We start from the raw sequence: 24,756 nt of genomic DNA on the forward strand, positions 1-24,756 counted from the left end.
ACGAAAGCTTATGCTCAAATAAATTGGTTAGTCTCTAAGGTGCCACAAGTACTCCTTTTCTTTTTGCGAATACAGACTAACACGACTGTTACTCTGAAACCAATCTTTTCTGAGAGGCTCAACCGCAAATGCTGATCTATGCACCCTGGAGCTTGGGAAGCTCAGGCCTTGATCCAGACCCAACATGCCTGGCCTCAGGCACATTATTTCCCTGAGAGGGCCAGGTGTTCTCAGAATTTCTCTCCTGCCCTGGCAAGATAAATAATGTGTCAAAGCAGCAAATGATCACCAGAGGGCAGGGCAGGAGGCGGCTGCACAGGGAAAGGGACTCACTACAGGCCAGAAACAGGAAGAGAGGTTATTTTCTCTTCTCAGAAATCGAAACTTACCAGCCAGAGCAATTACTCAGCAGAGGAGTGTCCAGATCCCACAGATACAGTTCTGATAGAGGCAGGGCCTCATGGACTATGGCTCTCTTGTCCCAGGGGAGCCCAGGCAGCCTGCAGACACAGGTGAGCTTATTGCGATGGCCGGATCTTCTTCCTGAGGGACTGGCTCGGGTGTTTAGTGATTGAGGCATTCTGATACATGCAAAAGGAAAATGAGGAGCAGCAAGATGTGTAGAAGCCCAGGAGATGCCTGAGGATCTCCCACCTCCCCATGGCAGGTGGTGCTGTGTCCAGCGCACATGGGAGATTAGCATGATGACAGTGACCATGCAGCAGGGGAAGTGGCTGGGCAAAGGGGGAATAGGGCATCAAAGGGGGAATGGGAAGTGAGAAACAACTGGCAGTGGGGAGGGTCTCACAGCTCGGTGGAATCTCCTGCTTGCCACTGAGGATGGCTGCCAGTTACCTAGCTCCGCCTGGGACTTTTATGGGCTGCTTCTTCAGCATGCCCTTCTGGAGAGGCAGGGTGGCCCAGTGGTTTGAGTGCTAGCCAAAGTGTATCAGGAGACTTGAGTTCTATTCCGGGTCTCTATTCCTGGTGTTTCTCACAGGTTCCCCATGTGACCTTGGCAAGTCACTCAGGCCCAGATCCTCAAACGTAGGGAGGTGCCTAACTCCCATTGATTCTAGGGGGAGTTCAGAGCCTACTTGAGGATCTGTGCCACAGTTTTCCATCTGTAGAATGGGCATAGCTGATCCCCACCTCACCATTGTAAGTGTGAGTGCCTCAGTGGTTGTGAGGAATTGTGATAACAGGAGTGCAATAAGTTTCTTAGAGAGATGGAACAAGGCTGAGTAGATGCATCTACAATGGGGGAGGGAGCTTCAGCCCAGAGTCACTAAGCAGTATTCCCTCTTAGCCCTGCCAGAAGAGAGACCGCTTGGGAGGGCAGGGGGTGAGAGAGAAGGGGGGGAGAGACAGATGTAGGGGTGAGAGGGGTTTCTTGTGATGATACCCAGCTGAGAAAGTGAAAGGTGCTTTTCCTCTGTTTCCTCCATGCCATGACCCCTATGCTGAGGCTGGGATGGGGGTGGCATGGGGTCACACCCCTAATAGCATGCGACTTGCTCTGTGTCACCAGAGCAGCAATGGGAAAGCACTCTTAATGGGGTTCAGGACCTGGCCCATCAAGTTGCCTGCATACAGCATGTGTTGCCTCCCTTGCTGGGCTGCAGAACAGAGCTGTACAGCATTAGTAACCCTGGGCCTCAATCTCTCTCCTTTCCAAAGGCAATGGAGGAAGAATTCCAGTTCCTGCTCTGCCAGGGATGCCAGAAAGAACCCAGAAATCCTAAGCTCCTGTCCTGCCTTCACACCCTGTGCTCCAACTGCCTGGAAGAGAACAAACCTGTTGGCCAGTGCCCCGTCTGCCATGCTCCCATCCCACAAGCCAGTGGGATCCCAGACCAGGACAACCTGCTCTTCGCCAATCTGCAGGCCAAGCTGAGCACCTACCAGAAGATCGTCAAAGGCAGTGACCTGGTCTGTGACAACTGTGGGCAAGAGGGAGAGTTCTGGTGCTCTGACTGTGAGGAGTTCCTTTGTGTCAAGTGCTTTGAGACCCATCAGAGGTATCTAAAGCGAGAGAGCCATGAGGCCAAGGCAGTGAGGGATCTCAAGGTGGGATCTGCCAGGGAGTTCCTTGGTGGTTCCAGGAAGCTCAGTAACTTGTCCTGTCCCAATCCAACCCATGCGAACCAGATGCTGAGGTAATGTTCACAACCTGATCTGTTTTCCATGCAGTTGCACCCAGAGTCTCTTTCCAGGTCCAGCTTTCTTTTTCACATGTGGGCAAACCACCAAAACAGTTCCTCAGCCCAGCCTGGGCTCCAGCTCCCAGCCCCATGCCTCGTTCAGTCCTTCCTGCTTCAGGGCCTGTTGCAGGATTCTTCTGTCCGCTCTTAGCTGAACACCATCTCTCAGGGCTCTTGCCCCGGAGGCTCCCGTTCCCCAGCAGGTTCCCACTGCCTCCCCTCCAGGGAACTCGCTCTGCTACTACTCCCCCTTCCCTCCTGACAGCCTGGCTCTTCACAGCCCCAGCTGCTGCCCTGCCCTCTTAGCTGGCCAAGCTGGGAGTACCTGTTCTAGCACAGGGGCACTGGATCTGCATCATTTAAAGGGGCCCACCACCCTGTGGCAGGCGCTGTTGTGTGATAAATCATATTGGGCCAGCTGGCATCAATGGGCCTCATCTCTTTAACTGCAGTGATTTACCCCAGCTGTGATCTGGCCCATTTTCTTTAGCAGGCAGATGCAGATTGGCAAAGAGGAAGCTGGAGGGAGGAATGAGAATGTCAGCGCAGAGCTGTTCAGTCAGTCATAGGAGGGAGAGGTGGCTGGGAATCAGGCAGGCTCTGTCCTAGTCAAGGATATTGCTGGAGGAGTGCATTGTGGGAAGAGAAGGGTTGCTCTGCCTGGGGAATGATCTGAACTCCCCAGCAGGGAGCAGTATAAGGAGGGAAGAAATGAAGGCCTATAACTGAACAGTTAATTGAAACCCAGCACAGCCAGACATCCCAAGTCACTCACTGCCGGGTGTAATGGCTCTACTCTTCGATATCGTTGGCCACTTTCCCATACTCCCCTTAGGCAAAGGAGGACTGGCTATGGGAAGGGTGTGATAAGGCCACCAGCAGAATGGGGTAAGAGTCCTCTAAATGACTGTTCTGAATTGTATTTTCATCAATAGCATCTACTGCAGAGAGTGCCAAAAACCGATCTGCTGCATCTGTGCTCTTCTGGACAGCCGGCACATGGGCAAGCACTGTGATATCAAGGTGGAAATCCAGCAGAGGCAGCAGGAGTTGGGGAGCATGAGTGAAGAGCTGAAGAAGAAGGAGGAAATCTTCCAAGATGCCTATAGTAACCTGAAGAGCAAAGCTGACCACCTGGACCAAGTGACGACTGAAACCCAGGAGCTGATCCGAAAGAGAGTCAAGCAGATGGTTCAGCTGATCGGAGAGAAGGAGCAGGAGCTGCTGGAGATGGCAGAGAGGCAGCACCACCTGGGGAACAAGGAGCTGGAGGGGAAGCTGCAGCAGACAGAAGCCGTGCTCAAAAGGATGGGGGCCAGTGAGCAGCTAGTGGAGAAGATGCATCTCTACGCGTCAGACCAGGAGGTGATGGACCTGCACCCCTTCATCAAGGGGTCACTGGAGGAGCTCAGGAAGCTGCAGCCCCTGGCTGTGGGAGTCAGTGTCCAGGCTGGAGGCTTCGCCAAGTGTAAAGCCAGACTCCAGGCTCTGTTTGAAAGAGTGACGGGGGACAGAGGTAAGACGCTTTCACAAACTTGACTTGATCCTTCTTTGAGCAGGGGGTTGGACTAGATGACCTCCTGAGGTCCCTTCCAACCCTGATATTCTATGATTCTATGACACGTCTCTGAGGTGGTGGTTGTAGACATGGTACCATCATTATCTCTGGCTGCCGCCAGCATGGAATGGAGTGGGGCTGGTGAACCTTTCACTTGTGACTGCATAATGGAGCTTTTGATTGCTCTTTTAGTGTTGCAAGTTGGGTCAGTCTGAAGAGTGAGGATGGAGAATATTGCCTCAGGGGTGGTGTGTGTACAGGTGAGACAAAATAGAAGATGAGCATCAATTCTAGAGCCTGTCTGGGAAATGCCCTGGCCTGTGTTATGCAGGTGACCAGACTAGATGGTCATCATGGTCTCTTCTGGCCTATGAATTAGTAATCACTAGGGCTGGCAATTAATCACAGTTAACTCACATGATTAACGCAGAAAAAATTAATTGTGATTTAAAAAAATTAAACTTGATTAATTGCACTGTTAAACAGTAGAATACCAATTTAAATTTATTGAATATTTTTGCATGTTTTTCTACATTTTCAAATATATTCATTTCTTTTACAATACAGAATACAGTGTACGGTGCTCACTTTATATTATTTTTATTACAAATATTTTCACTGTAAAAATGATAAAAGAAATAGTATTTTTCAGCTCACCTCATATAAGTACTGTAATGCAATATCTTTATCGTGAAGTGTAATTTACAAATGTAGATTTTTCTTTTGTTACATAACTGCACTCAAAAGCAAAACAATGTAAAACTTTAGAGCCTACAGGTCCACTCAGTCCTAATTCTTGTTCAGCAAATCGCTAAGACAAACAAGTTTGTTTACATTTATGAGAGATACTGCTGCCTGCTTCTGATTTACAATGTCACCTGAAAATGAGAACAGGCGTTCGCATGGCACTTTTGTAGCCGGTGTTGCAAGGTATTTACGTTCCAAATATGCTAAACATTCATATGCCCCTTCATGCTTCGGTCACCATTCCAGAGGACATGCTTCCATTCTGATGATGCTTGTGAAAAAAAATGAGTTAATTAAATTTGTGACTGAACTCCTTGGGGGAGAATTATATGTCTCCTATTCCGTTTTACCCCCATTCTGCCATATATTTCATGTTATAGCAATCTCGGATGATGACCCAGCACATGTTCGTTTTAAGAACACTTTCACTGCACATTTGACAAAATGCAAAGAAGGTACCAATGTGAGATTTCTAAAAATAGCTATAGCACTCGACCCAACGTTTAAGAATCTGAAGGGCCATCTAAAATCGGAGAGGGATGAGGTGTGGAGCATGCTTTTGGGGGGAGGGATAGCTCAGTGGTTTGAGCATTGGCCTGCTAAACCCAGGGTTGTGAGTTCAATCCCTGAGGGGCCCATTTAGGGATCTGGGGCAAAAATTGGGGATTGGTTCTGCTTTGAGCAGGGGGTTGGACTAGATGACCTCCTGAGGTCCCTTCCAACCCTGAGATTCTATGATTCTGTAAGTCTTAAAAGAACAACACTCAGATGTGGAACCTACAGAACCCAAAATACCAAAACAGAAAAATCAGCCTTCTGCTGGTGGCATCTGACTTAGATGATGAAAATGAACATGCATTGTTCCACTCTGATTTGGATCATTATTGAGCAGAACCCATTATCAGCATGGACGCATGGCCTCTGGAATGGTGTTGAAGCATGAAGAGACATATGAATCTTTAGCACACCTGGCACGTAAATATGTTACGATACCAGCTACAACAGTGCCATGCGAACGCCTGTTCTCACTTTCAGGTGACATTGTAAACAAGAAGCGGGCAGCATTATCTCCTGCAAATTGTAACCTAACTTGTTTGTCTGAGTGGACTTGTAGGCTGTAAAGTTTTATTTTTGAATGCAGTTATTTTTGTGTACATAATTCTACACTTGTAAGTTCAACTTTCATGATAAAGAGATTGCACTACAGTACTTGTAATGGGGGAATTGCAAAATACTATTTCTTTTGTTTTTTTACAGTGCAAATATTTGTAATAAAAATAAATATAAAGTGAGCACTATACACTTTGTATTCTGTGTTGTAATTGAAATCAATATATTTGAAAATGTAGAAAACATCCAAAATACTTAAATAAATGGTATTCTATTATTGTTTAACTGCGCAATTAATCACGATTAATTTTTTTAATCATGCGGTTAATCACAATTAACTTTTTTAATCGCTTGACAACTCTAGTGATCACCCACAGTTTCCACACACCATCAACGTTATCTAACTTATCTCATGGTCATTCACTGGAGTAGGCTGACTGGTAAAAGAAAGGATTTGCCAATATTTTCTTTAACCCAAACGTCAAGCTGCGTTCACTGGCTGGTGAGGGCACATTATCTGTGAGCATCTGAAAAATAACTGGGTGTTTGACGGCCCTGAACTTCCACTCTAATGAATTGTTATCTGAAAAACGGTGCTGGAAAGAGGGAAGTTCCTTACTTGGTATACTCAGTTATCCAATCAGGGAGTGAAAAGGCTTAGGTGACAAATCATACGGCAAGAATCATGAACGGTGACTAGTCAAAGTGAAACAGTGGTGAACAATCCGTGATCTGAAATGTGTTTGTCCAGAGTCTTTGGTGAGTATTGATGAATAGCAAAGACACTGCTGGTTTTGGAATGACTTGCTAAGCAAAAATAAGGGCTAAGGCCAGAATTTCCAGACATGAGAGCTCTCCTTTGGCTGCATTGAATGTGATACCAGTTTTCAAGACATCAGTCTGGCTGTATAAGGGCTTCTGAAAATACACACTGAGCACTGCCCATTAGGGTTGGGTCTTGGCCTCCCTCCAGGGGAGTGTGTGTAAGCCACTGGTAGGTGGGTGTGACAAAGCCTCTATCTATGTCCAGTGCACAGGAGATATGTCTGTTACAGCTGCAGTTAGTGAACTTATGCTTTTAGCTCTGGTGGTTCCTGGTTCAATCCCAGTTTGTTTGTCAAGATAACAGCAGTCACAAGTGCTCAAAAAGGGGCAGTCTGGTCTGGAAGTGGTAGCCACCTGGGGGATGGGCAGCAGCAGGGATGCTACTGGACATAGCCATCTCATCATATGATGACAGAGTGTACTGGGGGGGAGAGACCCACCCGCTTTGTTGGGCAGGAAGGGAGGCAGATAGGGATGAAACATAGGTAGGCAGACAGCACAGTGGGGGACCCTGGTGTAAAGGAACAACTGGGCTTGATTACATGCACTGTCATGTATCACGCTCCGCATGGGAGCCATGCACTGCTGTCTCGACCCCCATGAGCAGCAGCATCAACAATTAGACACTGGCCTCGGAGTCTGAAAGAAGCAGCATAGCCATGCAGCAGATGGCACTAGTTCTGAGGCAGACATGCAGCATCACTGCAACAAATGTGGCATGTGTGATGGTTCATTGTGGGCTAGCTGGTCGGGGGCACAGGGGCTCAATGTCCACGCCCAGGATGCGGCTTTGCTGTAGGGCATGCTTTGAGACACCACGATGGGCATTGGGAGATTGGGCACTGCTGGCATAGCCTGCAACTCTGTTCATCCTTCCTCTTGGGGGTCCGGGGCACAGAGCTGGGGGCAGGCATTTCAAGGAGGTCCTCAGAAGACCCCTGCTGTTACCATCTGGAAGGAGACTCCCCCAGATGGCTGGGGTTTCCAGGTAGGAATCTCCACCCCATCTACTCTCCTCCCCCGTCCACAGTGCTACCACCTGTGCAAGCAGGCGCCCATGAAACCTACAATCCGCTCTATTGAATTGGTCACTGGTCCCATGGAGCAGGCGGCCCTTCAGCTCCTGATTCACCCTCCTATGTCCCCCTCCCACAGGTACCTCTGCTCCCCAACGGGCCCCCCCGTCGGAGGACGAGAGCACTGTGACGCTCAGCCTTGAGCCTCTGCATCCTCCAGAGGCTTCCCACCAGCAGAGACACATCCCTGCCAATGACAATGAAGGGTTGCTCTCCCATGAGGACCCCACGTGTCCCCCCAGCTCCCAGGCTGAGCCCCACCTACGTGAGGATGGAGGAGGAGATGTCTGTCCAGCTAACCAAGGTGATGGCTACTGACCACTCCACTAGCCCAGGTGCAAAGGAAGGGGGAGGAGGAGACCACCTCCAGGCAGCTCACAAGTGCTGAGGTGGAAATCCCGAGTGTCTGTGGGGGGATATGGGGCCCTCTGGCCTCAGATCATGGGGATTTAGTGGCCCGGCTAGGGCCAGTGTGAGCCAAGCAGGCAGCAGCATCCTGAAAGGACAGAAAAGCACAAACAGGCACCTGCTGTCTATGTTGCGTGGGATCACATCCATCTCCCGCTCCCTCCACACCCTCACCTCGGCCTTGATTCCCTTTCTGCAGGATACCACTAGCTGGTGGCAAGCCATGCAGCAGCCTCCTTCAGCCCCTCCCGGCTCAGGGAGTCCACCCCTCCCTGAGACCATGGGCTTATTCGTGCCATCACTGCCCTCGGACCTGCTGGACCTGTTCCTTCCTGACACCCCAGAGGGCAATGTCTCCCTGCTTCCAGGAGCACCCATTGTCCATTGCTCCAGCAGCCACTCCATCTTCCCTCCTCCCCAGGCATCTACCTCCTCCACCAAACTACCTGTGCAACCCCAGCCTGTTTGCTCCTGCAAACAGGCAGGAGAGAGGGCTGGGACAGGAGAGGGGGCCTGGACAGGAACCGGCACATCGATGGATCATGGCAGAGGCAAGTGACACAAGCGCGGATGCCAGGGCCTGACTACAGCAGTTTCCAAAAAGAAGAAGTATTAATGTTCCTCTTGCTAGTCCTCTCGATTTCCTGGTGCTTTGATAATTGCCAGAGTTGGAAGCTGCATGTTTTCTTTCCCTTTATGTCCCTGAAAAGCGTGTGTCACTGAGGAGAAAGGATGGCCTTGTGTATAAGGAAGACTAAGGTGACTTGGGCTCAGTTCTCTCCGGGCAAGCCTGGGCAGTGTACCCAATCTCTCTGTGCCTCAATTCCCCCTCAGTACACAGGGGATAACAGCACTGCCTTTGTCAGTCATTTGGGGCAGAGACGGTCATTCACCATGTGTTTGTACAGCACCTAGCATCATGGGGCCTCTGCATAACACTAGTACTAACAATGACATCATCTCAGTGTTCTTCTGGAATCAGCTTCCATGCCAGTATCCAAGTTACAAGGGAGCGGGAGCAAGACCTCTCCCTACATTACTGCAGGAATCAGAATCGTCATCTCATCAAAAAGCCGTGAGGGAAATAACTGTTCCTGACCCTAGGAGAGAGGTGGCAGCCAAGGCCTAGCACATACAGCCACCAGCCCCTGGGGCAGGAGTGACAGAAGGACACAGCAAGTCAACCCCCAAACCCAGTGGGCAGCCTCGTCCTGGTGGATCCTCTAGTCAGGCTGGAAGCTGTTCAGACCAGGACTGTTTCTCATTATGTGTCTGCACAGCACACAGCAACTACCCCTGACAGGTTCCTGTGGCTCTGCCTGTCTGTCGCCCTTGTATAGTCTGGAAGGCCAGTGAAGTCCTGCTGGATTGAATTGTAGGTGTGTCTCTGCGTCCAATAGGTTTTAAAGCTGGGGGACCCTTATGGTCATCTAGTCGGACCTGCCTGTATAACACAGCCCAGAGAACCTGTTAGGGAAAAAGGGTCACCACCACCCCCCCCCCCGGTCTAGGGTTGGGAGGGTAGCCTTCCCTGGACTTCTGTATTAGCCAAACAAACACAAAGTCAGGACTCTTAGATAAAATGAGGCACTTTAATGCTAGCTGAAGGGCTCACCAATTCCTACACAGAGGAATATGGCGAAGCCCAGAACAAAGAACAAGGTAGAGCTTTTATAGCTTGGTTCAACATACTTTGTGATATCTCTTCCAGTTCAAACCGGTCAACCCCTGTTGGTCTGAGTCCTGAGGTATGAACATGGAGGCCCATCTGTATAAGGAATTCTTTCCCCAAACGGGGAGTACAGGTTACACATAGTTCAAATTCTTTCTACCCATAAACATAGGGAAAGGACAGATAAGCATAGAAAAAAGACAGAAGCCTAGCTTTACATGATTATAGGGTTGTTTTCTGGTTCTTTTCTTTATCAAACCCACCCGGGATCCTGCAGCCAGCCCATAGCTTATGGTTGAGCTGGAGTGTATGTTTTAGACAGACATCCATCCAGTCTCAGTGTAAAGACTTCATGGGGTGAGAATCCACCGTCTCCCTTGGTAAGTTCTTCCTATGGTCAGTTACCCTCCCTGTTAAAATCTGCCCCTTATCTCTAGGCTGGGTTTATGCACCATCAGCTTCTGGCCACTGAACTTTTGGGTTCCCCTTCACCCTCCACTCCTCCTCCTCTCCTTCTTTGTGTTCCTCAGCAGCCTCTTATGGCCTTGAGAGAGGGGCCATACGGCTTCTTCACCTCAGGGCCCTCACTGCCTGATGGGGAATTTCCCCCTTCCCTTACACCTAGCCCCACCTATTCCTCTCTCATGAGTTCCCTAGTACATGCTCGCCTGCTGTCTCCCTCTGTGTGTGAGTGCATGAGGGTTTGTGTTCTCTCTGCCTGCCTGTCCCGGGTCCCGTGTGCAGCCCTGATCCTGCAGTGTGTTAGCTGGGCCTTGTGAGCGGTGAGTAGGCTGCTCTGCCAGTGTGCACTGACTGCTTGGTCCAGGGAGTGGCTGTGTGAGGCAAGTGGATTAAGTGGTGCCAGGTGACTCAGTCAAAGTGGCAGCACATGTTCAGGCATGTAGGACGCTTGCTAGGGCTTTTGAATAATGGCAGCTGATATGCCATGGCCATTCACCCTGTGCAGCTTCAGTGTACCATGAATTTGTGTCCTGCCCTTGGCAGCTTTCTGAGAATGGGTTGTGCACATTAGTTGCTCTCTGCCTGCATTCTGTAGGGGCTCCTACCAGCAATTTTGGGAGGCAGCTTTGCCTAGTAGATAGAACACTGGACTAGATTCAAGAGACCTGAGCTCTATTTCTGGCCCTACCCCTGGCCTGCTGGGTGATCTTAAGCAAATCACATTGCCACTCTGTGCCTCAGTTTCTCCATCTTTAAAACAGGGAGAATGACACTTCTTTTGCAAAGCTCTTTGAGATGTACTACTGAAAAATGCTATATTAAAGCTAGGTTTTGTTATTAGCCAGCACTGCTGTTCCCATGCATACCGATGGTGGTTTGGCCTGTTACTTAACTCATTCTTTTTTGTTCTTTCTAGAAGCTGCCCCAGCTAGATCCATAGATAATTCCAGCAAGGTAAGACAGTTTTGTGCTTGTTCTGTCAGAGTTGGGGATCAGCACATGCAGCATTCCCTGTACCGGTGGCAGGAATCCAAGCTCAGTTTTCAGGATCATTGGCTGGAATGGAGGGCTGATTGATATACATGTTCCTCTTGCCCCGTGTTGTTTTTAATACAGCAATTTTAATCTAAGGTCCTATTGTTCCCTCAATTCCATCCCTTTCATAGAATCATAGAATATCAGGGTTGGAAGGGACGTCAGGAGGTCATCAAGTCCAACCACCTGCTCAAAGCAGGACCAATCCCCAATTTTTGCCCCAGATCCCTAAATGGCCCCCTCAAGGATTGAATTCACAACCCTGGGTTTAGCAGGGCAATGCTCATACCACTGAGCTATCCCTCCCTTTCTCCTGCCTCAAGGTTCGATCACACATCCAAATTGGTGGACACGTGAGCCAATAAAAATAATAATCCCTAGCTCTTCTTTTCAGGGGGTTGGTTGGATGAACCAGGCTGACAGCGCCATCCAATGGTGACGCTCCGGGATATAACACCCAACAGTAGGGGTCCTAGGCACTGCTTCGCCTCATGGTGTTATTGCCCGGTGGTGAGATACCAAGGGGCCACTTCACTTTGCGGAGATATTGCCTGTGGTGGGAATCCAAGGGTCCACTTCTCCTCGTGGCATTCTTGCCCCATGGTGAGAGTCCAAAGGGGCGCTTCGCCTCCCAGAATTATCGCCCCATGGTGAGATTCCAAGTGGCTGCTTTGGCTCACGGCGTTATCGCCCCATGGCTGGGAGTGCAATGGGGAGCGTTGCCTCGCGGCGTTATCGCCTGGTGGTGAGAGTCCAAGGAAACTCTTTGCCTCACGGCGTAATAGCTCTGTGGTGAGAGTCTAAGGGGATGCTTTGCCTCATGGAATTATCACCCCATGGTGAGAGTCCAAGGGGCCGCTTCGCCTCGTGGCGTTATCGCCCCGAGGCTGGGAGTCCAAGGGGCCGCTTCGCCTCGTGGCGTTATTGTCTTGAGATGGGAATCCAAGTGTCAGGTACGCCTTACAGTGTTATAGCCCTGTGGTGAGAGTCCAAGGGACAGCTGCGCCTCGCTTCGCCTTGCACAGTTGTCAACCCATGGCTGGGAGTCCAAGGGGCCGCTTCACCTTGTGGCATTATTGCCCCACAGTGAGAGTCCAAGGGTCTGGTACGCCTTAAGGCATTATTGCCCTGTGATGAGAGTCCAAGGGGCCGCTTTGCTTCGTGGCATTATCGCCCTGTGGCTGGGAGACCAAGGGGCCGCTTTGCTTCGTGGCATTACTGCCCCGTGGCTGGGAGACCAAGGGGCCACTTCGCCTCGTGGCATTTTCGCCCCACACTGAGAGTCCAAGGGTCCAGTACATCTTACGGCTTTATCACCCTGTGGTGAGAGTGCAAGAACTCATTTTTCCTCGTGGCGTTATCACCCTGTGGTGACCGTCATAGGGGCCACTTTGCCCTTTGGTGAGAGTCCAAGGGGCCGCTTTGCCTCGTGGCGTTATCGCCCTGTGGTGAGAGTCGGGAGGGTAGGGGAACCAGGGCCTACCCTACTCCTCCATGTTCTGACCTTTTTAAAACCAGGTAGCCTAGCACAGAGCTCATGCCCAATATCTCCACACTCATACCCTAGGTCACTTCCTGCCCTCATCTTATTTTCTCCAGCAGCATCTTTGGGGTCGGAGGTGGGGTATCTCTCGTGATTGCACTGGTCCATCTGGAGCAGCTCCTCCACTGGTAACAGGAAATCATCCCCTTTAGTTCCCATGGCCGACTGACTAGGAGGCTCGGACCCGGCGGCTGGGAGTCCTGGCGGCTTCCTGGGAGGAGACTGCAGCACATAACTGCTCTCCTCCTCAGTAAGCCAAGACTGCGTTGTGCTGCTCCCTTTCGAACATTCTCTCTACTGGGAGCATGCCCAACAAGGGCGAGGGGGCATGGCCTCTTGGGCCCAAAACAGATTGTTAACCCTCACCTCGCCAGCGTGGGGTTGATACACCCTGTCAGACTTATCTAGCACTTTTCATCAGTAGGTCTCAAAGGAGATCAGTAGCATTATCGCCAGTGGGACTGCTGATGTGAGTAAGAACTCACCAACATTAGGAAGGGCTGCAGAGCCTAGCCTTCACTGTACTTCTTGCCCTTCCCATGCCACCCCTAACCCTGCCACCTTACATGATAGGGTATCGGAAAGACATTGAACCTTGAGGCATCAAAACACAGGCCATGTAAATATTCCAGATTCTAATGTTAGCAAATGCTCGGGATGTACAGGTGTATATAAACAGATCCCTAACTGATACTTGGCAAGGGGATTTTGTTGTGTCTTTGTCTCTTTACTCAATATAGGTAATATAAAGGAAGCACATGGGTACAGTGGCTCCAAATGAGCATGTTTACTAGACATCTCTTACATGCACAGCCTCCCTATGTATATAGACCGCTGTTTTTACAGGGTCTTGGTGGCTTCAGAAGCACAGAAGAAAGTAAGGGTCACTAACGGGCTCACAAACTATTTAAGGGGATGGGGGAATGGGAAATGTATTTGGGGTGCTGGGAGAATGAAGTGAATTGCTGAGAACAGAGACAGAGTGAGTAAGCAGATGTAAGTTCTCCTTATGTCATTTCCTGATGTGAGGGTTTAAATTGCCAACTTCAGTTTTAATTAACAAAGTTATTTGCACTGAATTACCTTGTTTTTTTTTCCCCAAAGAGAAAAAAATAATGATACTGTCACTGACTATGACTTGGGTGCTGCTCCCTTCTCCATCCACTGGCGGGTGGAGGCAGAAGGAGCCACCCATTTTCCATGTTTCTGGGGTCATCTCCAAGAACTGAGAACATCCACTGCTGTCTGTCCATCCATCCATCACCCATTGTTATGATATGTCAGGGCCTTTCCTATTATGTGTCCCAAATTGTGTAAAATGCATACGTCTAGCCTCCACATTAAGGAACCTAGAGCCACACCATCTCCAAAGACTCTTTCAAACATATTCCCAAGCAGAAAACGATGAGCTGTCAAGGATCTGTTTTCATTGTTTAGGCCCCTTCGTTGTTGAAGAGGAAAGGAGTCCAAACCGAGGCCCCTGCGAAGGTGATCAAGACTGAAGCTGATGCAGGCAAATGGGAGCAATCAGCAAGGAAGCACCAACAGAATTTGCTGGAACAACCGGGCACCAGTTCCTCAACAGCAAGCAACTCTTCATGCGTGACTGACAGCTTCAGTGCAGCCAAAGTAGCTGACTTGCTGGAAAATAACATCTATGAGCCATGTGAGCCAGGTAGGCAGAGACGATCACTTTGACCATTTACATCAGTGAATCCACAAAGAGATTCCTGAAATAAATGTGGGTCCTGCGAGACCTTATCTGGAGTATTGTGAGCAATTCTGGTCTCCCAGGTTTAAGAAAGATGAATTCAGACTGGAACAAGTGCAGAGAGGGGCTACTAGGATGAACCGAGTAATGGAAAACCCACCTTATGAGAGGAGACTCAAAGAGCTTGTCTTGTTTAACCTAACCAAAAGAAGGTGGAGGAGAGATAAATACATCAATAGGGATAAATACCAGGGAGGGAGAGGAGTTATTTAAGTTAAGGGCCAATGTGGGCACAAGAACAAATGGATATAAACTGGCCAACAATAAGTTTAGGCTTGAAATTAGATGAAGGTTTCTAATCATAAAAGGAATGAAGTTTTGGAACAGCTTTCCAAGGGAACAGTAGGTGCAAAAAACCTAACTGGCTTCAAGACTGAGCTTGATAAGTTTATGAAGGGGATTGTATATTAGGACTGCCTACAATGGCATGTAACTGATATGTGACTGCTAGCAGAAAATATCTCCAATGGCTGGTGATGGGACACTAGATGGGGAGGGCTCTGAGTTACTACTGAGAATTCTTTCCCAGGAATCTGCCTGGTGGGTCTTGCTGACATGGTCAGGGTCTAACTGATCACCATATTTGGGGTCAGGAAGGAATTTTCCCCCAGATCAGATTGTCCGAGACCCTGTGGGTTTTTGCCTTCCTCTGCAGCCCGGGGCACAGTCACTTGCAGGTTTAAACTTGTGTAAATAGTGGATTCTCTGTAACTTGAAGTCTTTAAATCATAATTTGGGGACTTCAGTAACTCAGCGAAAGGTTAGGGGTCTATTACAGGAGTGGGTGGGTGAGGTTCTGTGGCTTGCAATTCGCAAGAGGTCAGACTAGATGACCATTGATGGTCCCTTCTGACCTTAAAGTCTGAGTCTATGAGAGGTACATCTGGTGGACAGTTAGAAAAGTACCTCCTCTGATTTCCTACAGATTTCCTAAAGGGATCAGATTTTAGAGTAACAGCTGTGTTAGTCTGTATTCGCAAAAAGAAAAGGAGTACTTGTGGCACCTTAGAGACTAACCAATTTATTTGAGCATAAGCTTTCGTGAGCTACAGCTCACTTCATCGGATGCATACTATGGAAACTGCAGAAGACATTATATACACAGAGACCATGAAACAATACCTCCTCCCACCCCACTCTCCTGCTGGTAATAGCTTATCTAAAGTGACCACTCTCCTTACAATGTGTATGATAATCAAGGTGGACCATTTCCAGCACAAATCCAGGTTTTCTCACCCTCCCACCCCCATACACACACAAACTCACTCTCCTGCTGGTAATAGCTTATCCAAAGTGACCACTCTCCTTACAGTGTGTATGATAATCAAGGTGGGCCATTTCCAGCATAAATCCAAGTTTAACCAGAATGTCTGTGTGGGGGGGGGGTGGTAGGAAAAAACAAGGGGAAATAGGCTACCTTGCATAATGACTTAGCCACTCCCAGTCTCTATTTAAGCCTAAATTAATAGTGTCCAATTTGCAAATAGAAAAGGAGTACTTGTGGCACCTTAGAGACTAACCAATTTATTTGAGCATGAGCTTTCGTGAACTACAGCTCATGCTCAAATAAATTGGTTAGTCTCTAAGGTGCCACAAGTACTCCTTTTCTTTTTGCAAATACAGACTAACACGGCTGTTACTCTGAAACCTGTCAATTTGCAAATGAATTCCAATTCAGCAGTTTCTCGCTGGAGTCTGGATTTGAGGTTTTTTTGTTTTAAGATAGCGATCTTCATGTCTGTAATTGCGTGACCAGAGAGATTGAAGTGTTCTCCGACTGGTTTATGAATGTTATAATTCTTGACATATGATTTGTGTCCATTTATTCTTTTAAGTAGAGACTGTCCAGTTTGGTCACTTTATGATCTTATTCACAGGACCAAATGAGTTGTATATATTTGCTGATCCTATTCCCTTTTAACTGCACTGGATTTAATTCCATTCATGTTTCTACACTGTGTTGTATTAGCCCCAGGAAAGCCGCATAAATGCTTGACAGGATGTAATGTAATGGTGACCTGCAGACTGTTTTTTTTTTTAAATAGGTCAGAGTAGGCCACAGAAACTCCCTCATCGCTACACAAACACATGCAGCCCTGGACACAAACAGACACAAGCCTAGGGTTATGTGCTGAATGCCTGACATGGCACAGTGACACAGGGCATTATCATACAGCTGATACCACATGTATCTTCATATATTCCACAGCTGATTGGTTCTGCTCTGATGCCCCAGAATGCACCAGACTCTGAGGCTGCGGCTACCAGTTGCAGATCACGGAGACCTAAACCTAACAAATGAAAAGGCAAACTTGCACTGGGCAAGTGCTTCCCTTGACCTCGGGGTACTCCATACCTAACCCGAGCTGGGTCCTACAGTGGAAGAAGGGGTAACTGGGAGAAACTGCCTGGCCTGTGTTATACAGAAGGTCAGACTAGTTAATCTAATGGTTCCTTCTCTCCTTAAACTATGAATTCAAGTTGCTAGCTAGGAGCGGAAATTTCCAGGATACCTAAAGAAGTTAGGTGCACAACTTCCATTGATGCCTAATTTTCCTTAAGAAAATCTCACACAATTTTTTGTTTTAATTATTATTATTAGCCCTGTGTTTTTCCACTCTCTCCACCAGAGAATTTTGACATATACCGGGTGTGAATATTGAGGGACTGTTGCTTGGTGCAGAATTGCTCCCTTTCTTCTCTTTCTCCAGGCAATGTATGCATCTCAATGCACACCAAGTGCCAGCTTCCTTTCTCAGTTACCCCCATGTAACCATCAGAAACCCCAGTTTAAATGAGAGCAAAATCAATCCCCCAACTTGGGTGTTTGTTCAGATTCTGGTAGCCTGGCCTTCTGCACCCCTCTTTCCTTGCTATCTGTAAGGAAAACCTTGCATAGAAAGAGAGATTGAAAAGACTAGGACTCTTCACCTTAGAGAGGAGATGAATGAGAGGGGATGTGACACAGACATACATAATCATGCCTGGGATGGAGAAAGTAGATGGGGGCTGCTATTCACCCATTCTCATAATACAAGAATAAGGGGACAGTGAGGGTAGTTAGAAGCAGCAAAATTAAAATCCATATAAACATTCAGTCTTTCTTTTGAATCTTGCTAAGATCTTGGTTTCAATGATCTCCTATGGCAGTGAGTTCCACAGGCTAACTGTGCACCATGTGAAAAAGGAAGGTCACCTATCACACACACCAATCCCTAGTCTCGCACATACACCCCTGCGGTCCCTGGCACACTCAGACACCTTCAGGGGTCTGACGTGCCTTTTCGTCTGTTGCAGATGATCCCACGGTTTGTTTGGACAGCTCTGAAGGGGATGACAGCGATGAAGAGTCAACAGTGAGTGTGGCATAATGCCCAAGAGCACCTATGGCATCACAGCTCCCAGGGTAGATGCTGGGAGATTGAGAACAACCTCCAGTATGACCTGTCTCAGCTGGAACATACCAGACACTGTCTGTATATGTGGTGTAGGGCGCTCAGCATTTAGGCTGATTTTCAAACGAGATTTGATGCCCCGACCAGATTGACAGAGATATTTAAGCACCTAATGATGCAGAGAGGCACCTAATGGATTTACCAAAGCACTTAAGGGTTTGTCTTCCCTGCAGAGTTAACCTGGGCTCTTCCCTTGGTGTTGCTCCAACCCCCATCCTGTCCATACGCAAAACCCCCTTACTGAGTTTAGCAGTGCTTTACACCCAAGTTAGCTTGCCCAGCTTGGGGTGGGTGGGGGGAGTGTTAGAGCCCTGCTTTCACTGAGGTGGGTAACCCACCTGCTTTGCAGTGAGGATGCAGCTAAACCACTACAGTGCTGATAGTCCTCCACTGCCTTCCCACAATCCCCTTGTGCCCAGAAGGATAAAGGAGGTCTCCCCCAATTATCCGGGAAGAATCATAGAGCAGCTTAGCTCACTGCTGTGTTAAGAACCATCGGAGGGGTGCCACAGCTCTAAGGACACACACGGGGGAGCACAGCAGCCATGAGGACACAATAACCTGGGCAAGGCTTTTCTGCTCACATCCAGGCTAGGCTAACCCAGGAACTCAGCCCTAGGTGCCAATCACCTGAATGAACTCTGCAGCGAAGACAGAGCCTCAGTGAGTTTGCAGTGCCTCAGCCCATCCTGGGGGAACTAGAGGTCGTGAGTTTCCAGAGCTCATGCTCTGGCATCTTTAGGAGCTTTTGAGAACAAGTCACCATTTCCTTCCCCAGGACTCTAGTCTGCCAGACGACATCAACAGCGTCAGTTGTGAGAGCAGCAAGGGAGACCTCCTGGCCTTTCCTGCTGGCAGCCTGAGGGAGCTCAACACGAGACAAGCATCACTGCTCTTCTTTGACCTCAAGTTCTTGAGTAAGACCCTGAGAATTTCTGTTTTAAAGGCAAATGTGAATCCCTGTCTGCAAATCATTGGGGTGAGATCACTGCGCTTAGCAACAGTCCTATCAGGGGGGAGTGAGGGGCAGGCCAGATGTCATGGGGCTTCCTGGTCATGCTGGGGAAAGTACATTCTGCCATGTCCCCATTAGGGTGTAGTATGCTCCCCACAGCATGGTGAGGCAGCTCTGCCGTTGGGAGGAGCACCAAGTCCATGAGGACATGAATATTTTTATGTAAGGATGGTCAGCTGCTAGTGGCCAGTGCACCTGCCACATGGTCATTCAGGGCTCTAGATTAATGGCCACAGGACTTTCTGGAGCAGCCATTCCCTTTCAGAAGTGACACATTCAAGAGAGGAAGCACCTGCTTTTCAAGCACCTCAGATGCCCCATCATAGCAGCGTCAGAGAGACACCTTTCCCCTTTCCCAGGAACATGGTGCTACAGAGATAGCAGTTGATACTGTAAATGGGAAGGGTTAGTTGAAGCATCCCTGATGTGGCAAGCTATACTTGGATGTCAGACACTGATGACCTGCTTGGGGAAGACTATGAGGAGAATTGGAATGGGCCAGATCCCCAGTTGCTGTTAATCGTTGTAGCTCCATTGAAGTCCATAATTACACCAGGTGAGGAGCTCACTCAATGTTCTAGTTTCGCTCGACTAATTCTGTCTTTCACTCCCAGCAGCGAATAAAATCCTTCAGCTGGCTCTGGTGGATGGAGAAAAGAACTTTACCATCTTGATTCAGCCTCTGAAATCTTTGCCTGGCTTGATCTCAAAAGGCGGCGTCTGTGAGATTGGTGTGAAGACTTTATTCCGCTACCTCTGCTCTGTCCACAAACCCATCTTAGCAGGGTATGACCTCTGGTCACCAGCCCTTCCTATCCTTTTTCAATCTCTGGATCTCATTAGCAAGAAAGAGGAGTTTAGTGCAGCTGTCTTTGGTTTCCTGGACATCTTGCCCCTGATTAAAGAGAAGATCCCCAAGGCTGGGAGTTACAAACTGAAGAACCTGGCCAACACTTACATTTGGCGGCAGCTCAGTGATAACAGCCCCCTGGAGAATGCAAAGGCCCTAAGGGATCTGTGCACAGTTCTGGAGATTGATCCAGTGGAGGACCCGAAGCCTGTGCTCACCTGCTCTAATCTGGAATGTTATGCTTCCCTTCAGCCATTGCTGAATGAGAAACTTCTCACTAAGCCTTCGGTGCGGATGCTGTCCATGTACAACATGAGCCTTTCCAAGCTCCACACCTTATACCTGAGGGACCCTGAGAAAGGGCTGCAGAAGTTCTGCAGGTTCTTCAATTCTCGGCTGCAGAGCTCTGAGAAGAAAATCCGAAAGCTAAGTAAGATCAAAGCCCATTTCCAAAGCCCACAGCCATCAGCTGGGCACCAAGCAGCAGCAGCAAATGAACTGCCACGAGCAATAAAGAGTGAGCCAGACTGCTGAAGTACATCTATAGCTCAGACAAATATATCTGTGCATGGCACCTCAGGCATGAGGCTGAGCAGCAACATTCAGCTCTGAGGTCCAGACTCCACCAGAATTCAAGAAGTTCAGATTCACCGTCTTCAGTTTGGCCCATTATCTAGAGCAGGGCCTGTTGCAAAGCTCACATCTAGATCTGAACTATGAATTTCTGGGTTGCTTGGATCAGGTGTTTTGGGGGGCAGGGGACTCTCTCTCCTCCCCCCTTTGTATTTATTTCATATACAAAACTTTGTTAAGCTGAAGTGCTTAGGGCACTACCCTAGGACTTGGGAGACATGGGTTCAAATCCCTGCTCCACCACAGACCTCCTGTGTGACCTGGGGCAAGTCATGTAGCCACTCTCTGCCTTAGTTTCCCATCTGTGCATTGGGGAAAATAGTCTCGCCCTGCCTCACTGGAGTGTTAGGAGGCGGTGGTTACATCCTATTCAGGCCTGTCTGTAGAGGCCTATACTCTAAGAATTTAGGTGTATTCTTATCACTTGGCTAGTTATAGAGGTATAAAAGAAAGAATCAAAATCACTGTCTGCTGGTGTAAGGTCCTTCTCTTACTGTGACAGTCTGAGGCCCTGTTCTTAGGCTAAGGTCTTTGGCTAAGCAACAGAGGCAGCCATAAGCTGGGAAGCGACCGGTCACATCCTCACATTCCAACTTAGTCACATTGAAATAAGGTGCTATTGGGCTGTTAGGAATACAATCCTGTCCTGATAATGCCTATTGCCTCCAGAGAAAGGGAAACGCTTAGAAAATGTAAAAGGAAACTTAGTTTGATAACATCCTGTCTGGCAAGAACTCACTTTTCAATAGCTGGGATGTGAAATCCTCACTTCTGTATTGTTTTGTCATTATAGTTCCCACTTTGCTATTGTTTTTCTGCATAATCTCTGTCTGGTTCTGTGATTGTTCCTGTCTGCTGTATAAATAATTTTGCTGGGTGTAAACTAATTAAGGTGGTGGGATATAATTGGTTACATAATCGTGTTACAATATGTTAGGATTGTTTAGTTAAATTTCAGGAAAATGATTGGTTAAGGTATAGCAAAGCAGAACTCAAGTTTTACTATATAGTCTGCAGTCAATCAGGAAGTGGGGGGGGGGGGGGAAATGGGAACAGGGAATGGAGTAAGGAAGCTGGAATCATGTTTGGCTAAGGGTAGGAATGGGAACAGGGACACAGGTAAGGCTCTGTGGTGTCAGAGCTGGGAAGATGGTAGCAGATGACAGAACGAGGAGTAATGGTCTCAAGTTGCAGTGGGGGAGGTTTAGATTGGATATTAGGAAAAACTTTTTCACTAAGAGGGTGGTGAAACACTGGAATGCGTTACCTAGGGAGGTGGTAGAATCTCCTTCCTTAGAGGTTTTTAAGGTCAGGCTTGACAAAGCCCTGGCTGGGATGATTTAACTGGGAATTGGTCCTGCTTCGAGCAGGGGGTTGGACTAGATGACCTTCAGGGGTCCCTTCCAACCCTGATATTCTATGATTCTATGATTCTAAGAGGGACACTAAGGAGGGAAACTGGAATCATGCTTGCTGGATGTTCACCCCAATAAACATCGAATTGTTTGCACCTTTGGACTTTGGGTATTGTTGCTCTCTGTTCATGCGAGAAGGACCAGGGAAGTAAGTGGGTGAAGGAATAAGCCCCCTAACACTGTGCATTGGGGAAAATAGTCTCGCCCTGCCTCACTGGAGTGTTAGGAGGCGGTGGTTATGTCCTATGGAAACAAATAAGTACCCAAGATAGACCGAAATCAGGGTTGCAGAGCCATATCAGTGGCTTGAGGACATACTGCCTGTCAGGAATGTTAGAGTTAAAGTCTCTCAAGCATTAAACCCCCCCAAAGGTGCAGAGTTAAGGGTGCTACTCTGAGCAGGACTCATGGTAGTAATAACACTGCAATCTGACCATACGCGATTTCCACCAGTGCTGCCATGATTGGAGCTGCACCAGCAGTTATGGGACCTAATTTTCCTAGTGCAGACAAGACCTGTGTTACCTGATGTATCCGTTTCCTCACATAGACTTGTTTCTGTTTGGTGTACGGACCAGATACGCAGAAGTGTGTAGGCACATAACTCCTATTGAGAGTCAGGCACCTAAATACCTTTGAGGATCTGGACCTACGTGACCAGAGGGAGGACTCTGTCTATCCAGCCATTACTTCCTTGTATTTATTATCACCATCAGCCTGTAGAATAAGCAAATTTTATACAATTATATGCACAAGAATTGCCTGTGTGATTGATTCAGGGGGCTGGACTTGATGACTTTTCACAGTCCCTTCCAGCCTTACATGTCTATTACATGTGAATACAGACTAACACGGCTGCTACTCTGAAACATGTCTATGATTGTGGCAGCAGCACACGGAGCAAGGGGAATTTTAATTATAATAAAATGAAATGTCTTTGCTCCGCTCTATAAGTGTGGCCTAGATCCTCAAAGATATGGCACCTAACTCCCATTGATTTCATGCAAGTTAGGAGCTTAAATACCCTGGAGAATCTGGATGTGTTTTCCTACTTACCCTGCGCATTTCCTGCTACTTTTCAATGTAGATTGTAAATTCCTTGGGACAGGGAATCCATTGTCACTGGTGTTTGTAAAGGGCCAGGCACCTGTATGTAATCATGTAAGTAAGAAATAAAATTCATAATTTGATATGAATCCGAAGTTGTTCTGTCTTGACCCATGCTGATCACACTTCCTTAATATCCTCTTGTGAAGGACCCTATCTTGCGTATTGGGGTAAATCATGTGCACCTACCCTCTGCTTGCCACATGCACACAAAACCATCAGGGTACTGGTGCACATGGACAGGGGCTATGAGAACAGGACATATAGTCAAAAACTGCACATCAAATTCGGTGATAAAAGTGGAGGAAAACCAAGCTGATCTGAAAGCCAATCTCAGCTTCGTGTCTCCACCTTGCCCTTAATGAATGAATACAATGAACAGGCACTATCCCGTATGTTGCTGGAAATATCTTCAAACAGGGGACAAGCCAAATCCCAGATCTGGATGTAGGAGAAAGTTGGCTCCAGATACAGACCTAAATGCAGCCCTTGGGCCCATTCCTAGTGACAGCAGTAGTTATTTTGCAGTAGGGCTGTCCCTAGCCATTTTGGTGCCCTATGCAGCCCCCCGCGGGTGGGGCGGGGGGCCCCAGGCCTCCATAAGGGCAGGGGCAGGGCTGGCCGCAAGCCTTCGTGGGGGGACAGGAGGGAAACCAACCCCCAGCACGAGCCGGCGGAGCAGAGTGGGTTGGGGCTAGGTTGCTCCACTTCCTGCTGCCTGGTGAGTGCAGGGCGGGCCCGACCCCGCACTTATGTGGCAGCGGGAAGTGGAGTGATCCAGCCCCAACCCACTGCACTCTGCTCCCCTGGCTCCCAGCCCTGGGACTTGGGGGGAGGGTGGAACCGCCCCCCAGCACCCATCGGCGGCACGGGTGGGAGCTAGTGGTACAGAGCAGGCTGGGGCCGGGTTGCTCCCTGTCCCGCCGCTCGCCCAATCCCTGCTGCAGTCCTCAGGGGCCTAGCTCATGGGAAGGGGTGGAGTGAGGGCGGGTCTGGGGTGGAGCAGGGGCGGGAAGAGGCGGGACAGAGGCTGGAGCAGCACACAGCTGCATAGGGCACCAGGAAATTTGGTGCCTCACATTTCCTGGTGCCCTACACAACTGCGTACTTTGCATATGGATAAGGATGGCCCTGCTTGGCAGCACCACCATGGCAACCCCAGCTCGTGATGTTTTGAATCTGCAAATAACCTGAGATTCTTTGCAAAAAGTACAGTGAGTCTCACACAGCAAGGCAGACCGTCGTCATGGTGTGGAGGGGAACTCTTGACTTTCAGCTGAGCACAGTAACATTACACGCTCCCTAATGATCATCCCATTGACAGTTACCCTCCTCCACACAACGCCCACAACAAAGTGATTACCAATGGCTGAGAATCACCAACCAAGCTGCTTCAAACCAGCTTTGCCGGGAACACCCTGGGCGGTCACTCTAAGTAACGTTCAGGGCAAAGGCAGAAACCAAATGCAAAACAACTGTAGTGGATTCCCCAGATGAAGTCTCATCCAGTCCTCATGGGCAAAGATAGTGGCTAAGTCTGCACAACAGCTGGGCAGGCACTTCCCAGCAAGGATAGACAGACGCATGCTGATGCTTGAGTTAGCATGCTAAAAATAGCAGCTAGCCACCCACATAGAATCCCGCCTGCCCCCCTGCACACATACGCAGGCATCTCGCCTGAGCCATGACCACACTGCAATTCAGTGGCTGTATAGCAGAGCCTGGCATGTTTGGGGAAAGGGCAGGGAAATGGGAGAGGGCAAGGCTTGAAACGGAGAAAAATAGGGGACTGCTCAGAGAAGTGAAAACCCCAGAGAGGGGGGAAGTCCATGCAGGAATGCAGTCATGGGATCAGCAGGCAGGTAAAGCC

At 48.7% G+C, this 24,756-nt stretch overlaps 1 protein-coding gene across 1 annotated transcript; it reads left to right on the forward strand.

Moving 5' to 3' along the window:
* Window positions 1–393: 393 nt before the first annotated feature.
* On the forward strand, window positions 394–22,975 carry LOC144270855 (protein PML-like). Its single transcript, XM_077827698.1, is given in 11 exon segments — window positions 394–512; window positions 1,681–2,159; window positions 3,140–3,720; window positions 7,600–7,833; window positions 7,836–7,979; window positions 7,982–8,479; window positions 10,979–11,016; window positions 14,078–14,315; window positions 17,709–17,767; window positions 18,645–18,783; window positions 19,496–22,975. Coding segments are annotated over 11 exon segments (3,225 nt in total). The 5' UTR covers window positions 394–467; the 3' UTR covers window positions 20,266–22,975.
* Window positions 22,976–24,756: the final 1,781 nt, after the last annotated feature.

This window comes from Eretmochelys imbricata, chromosome 10 (genome assembly GCF_965152235.1).
Source record: "Eretmochelys imbricata isolate rEreImb1 chromosome 10, rEreImb1.hap1, whole genome shotgun sequence".
Classification (NCBI taxonomy): domain Eukaryota; kingdom Metazoa; phylum Chordata; order Testudines; family Cheloniidae; genus Eretmochelys; species Eretmochelys imbricata.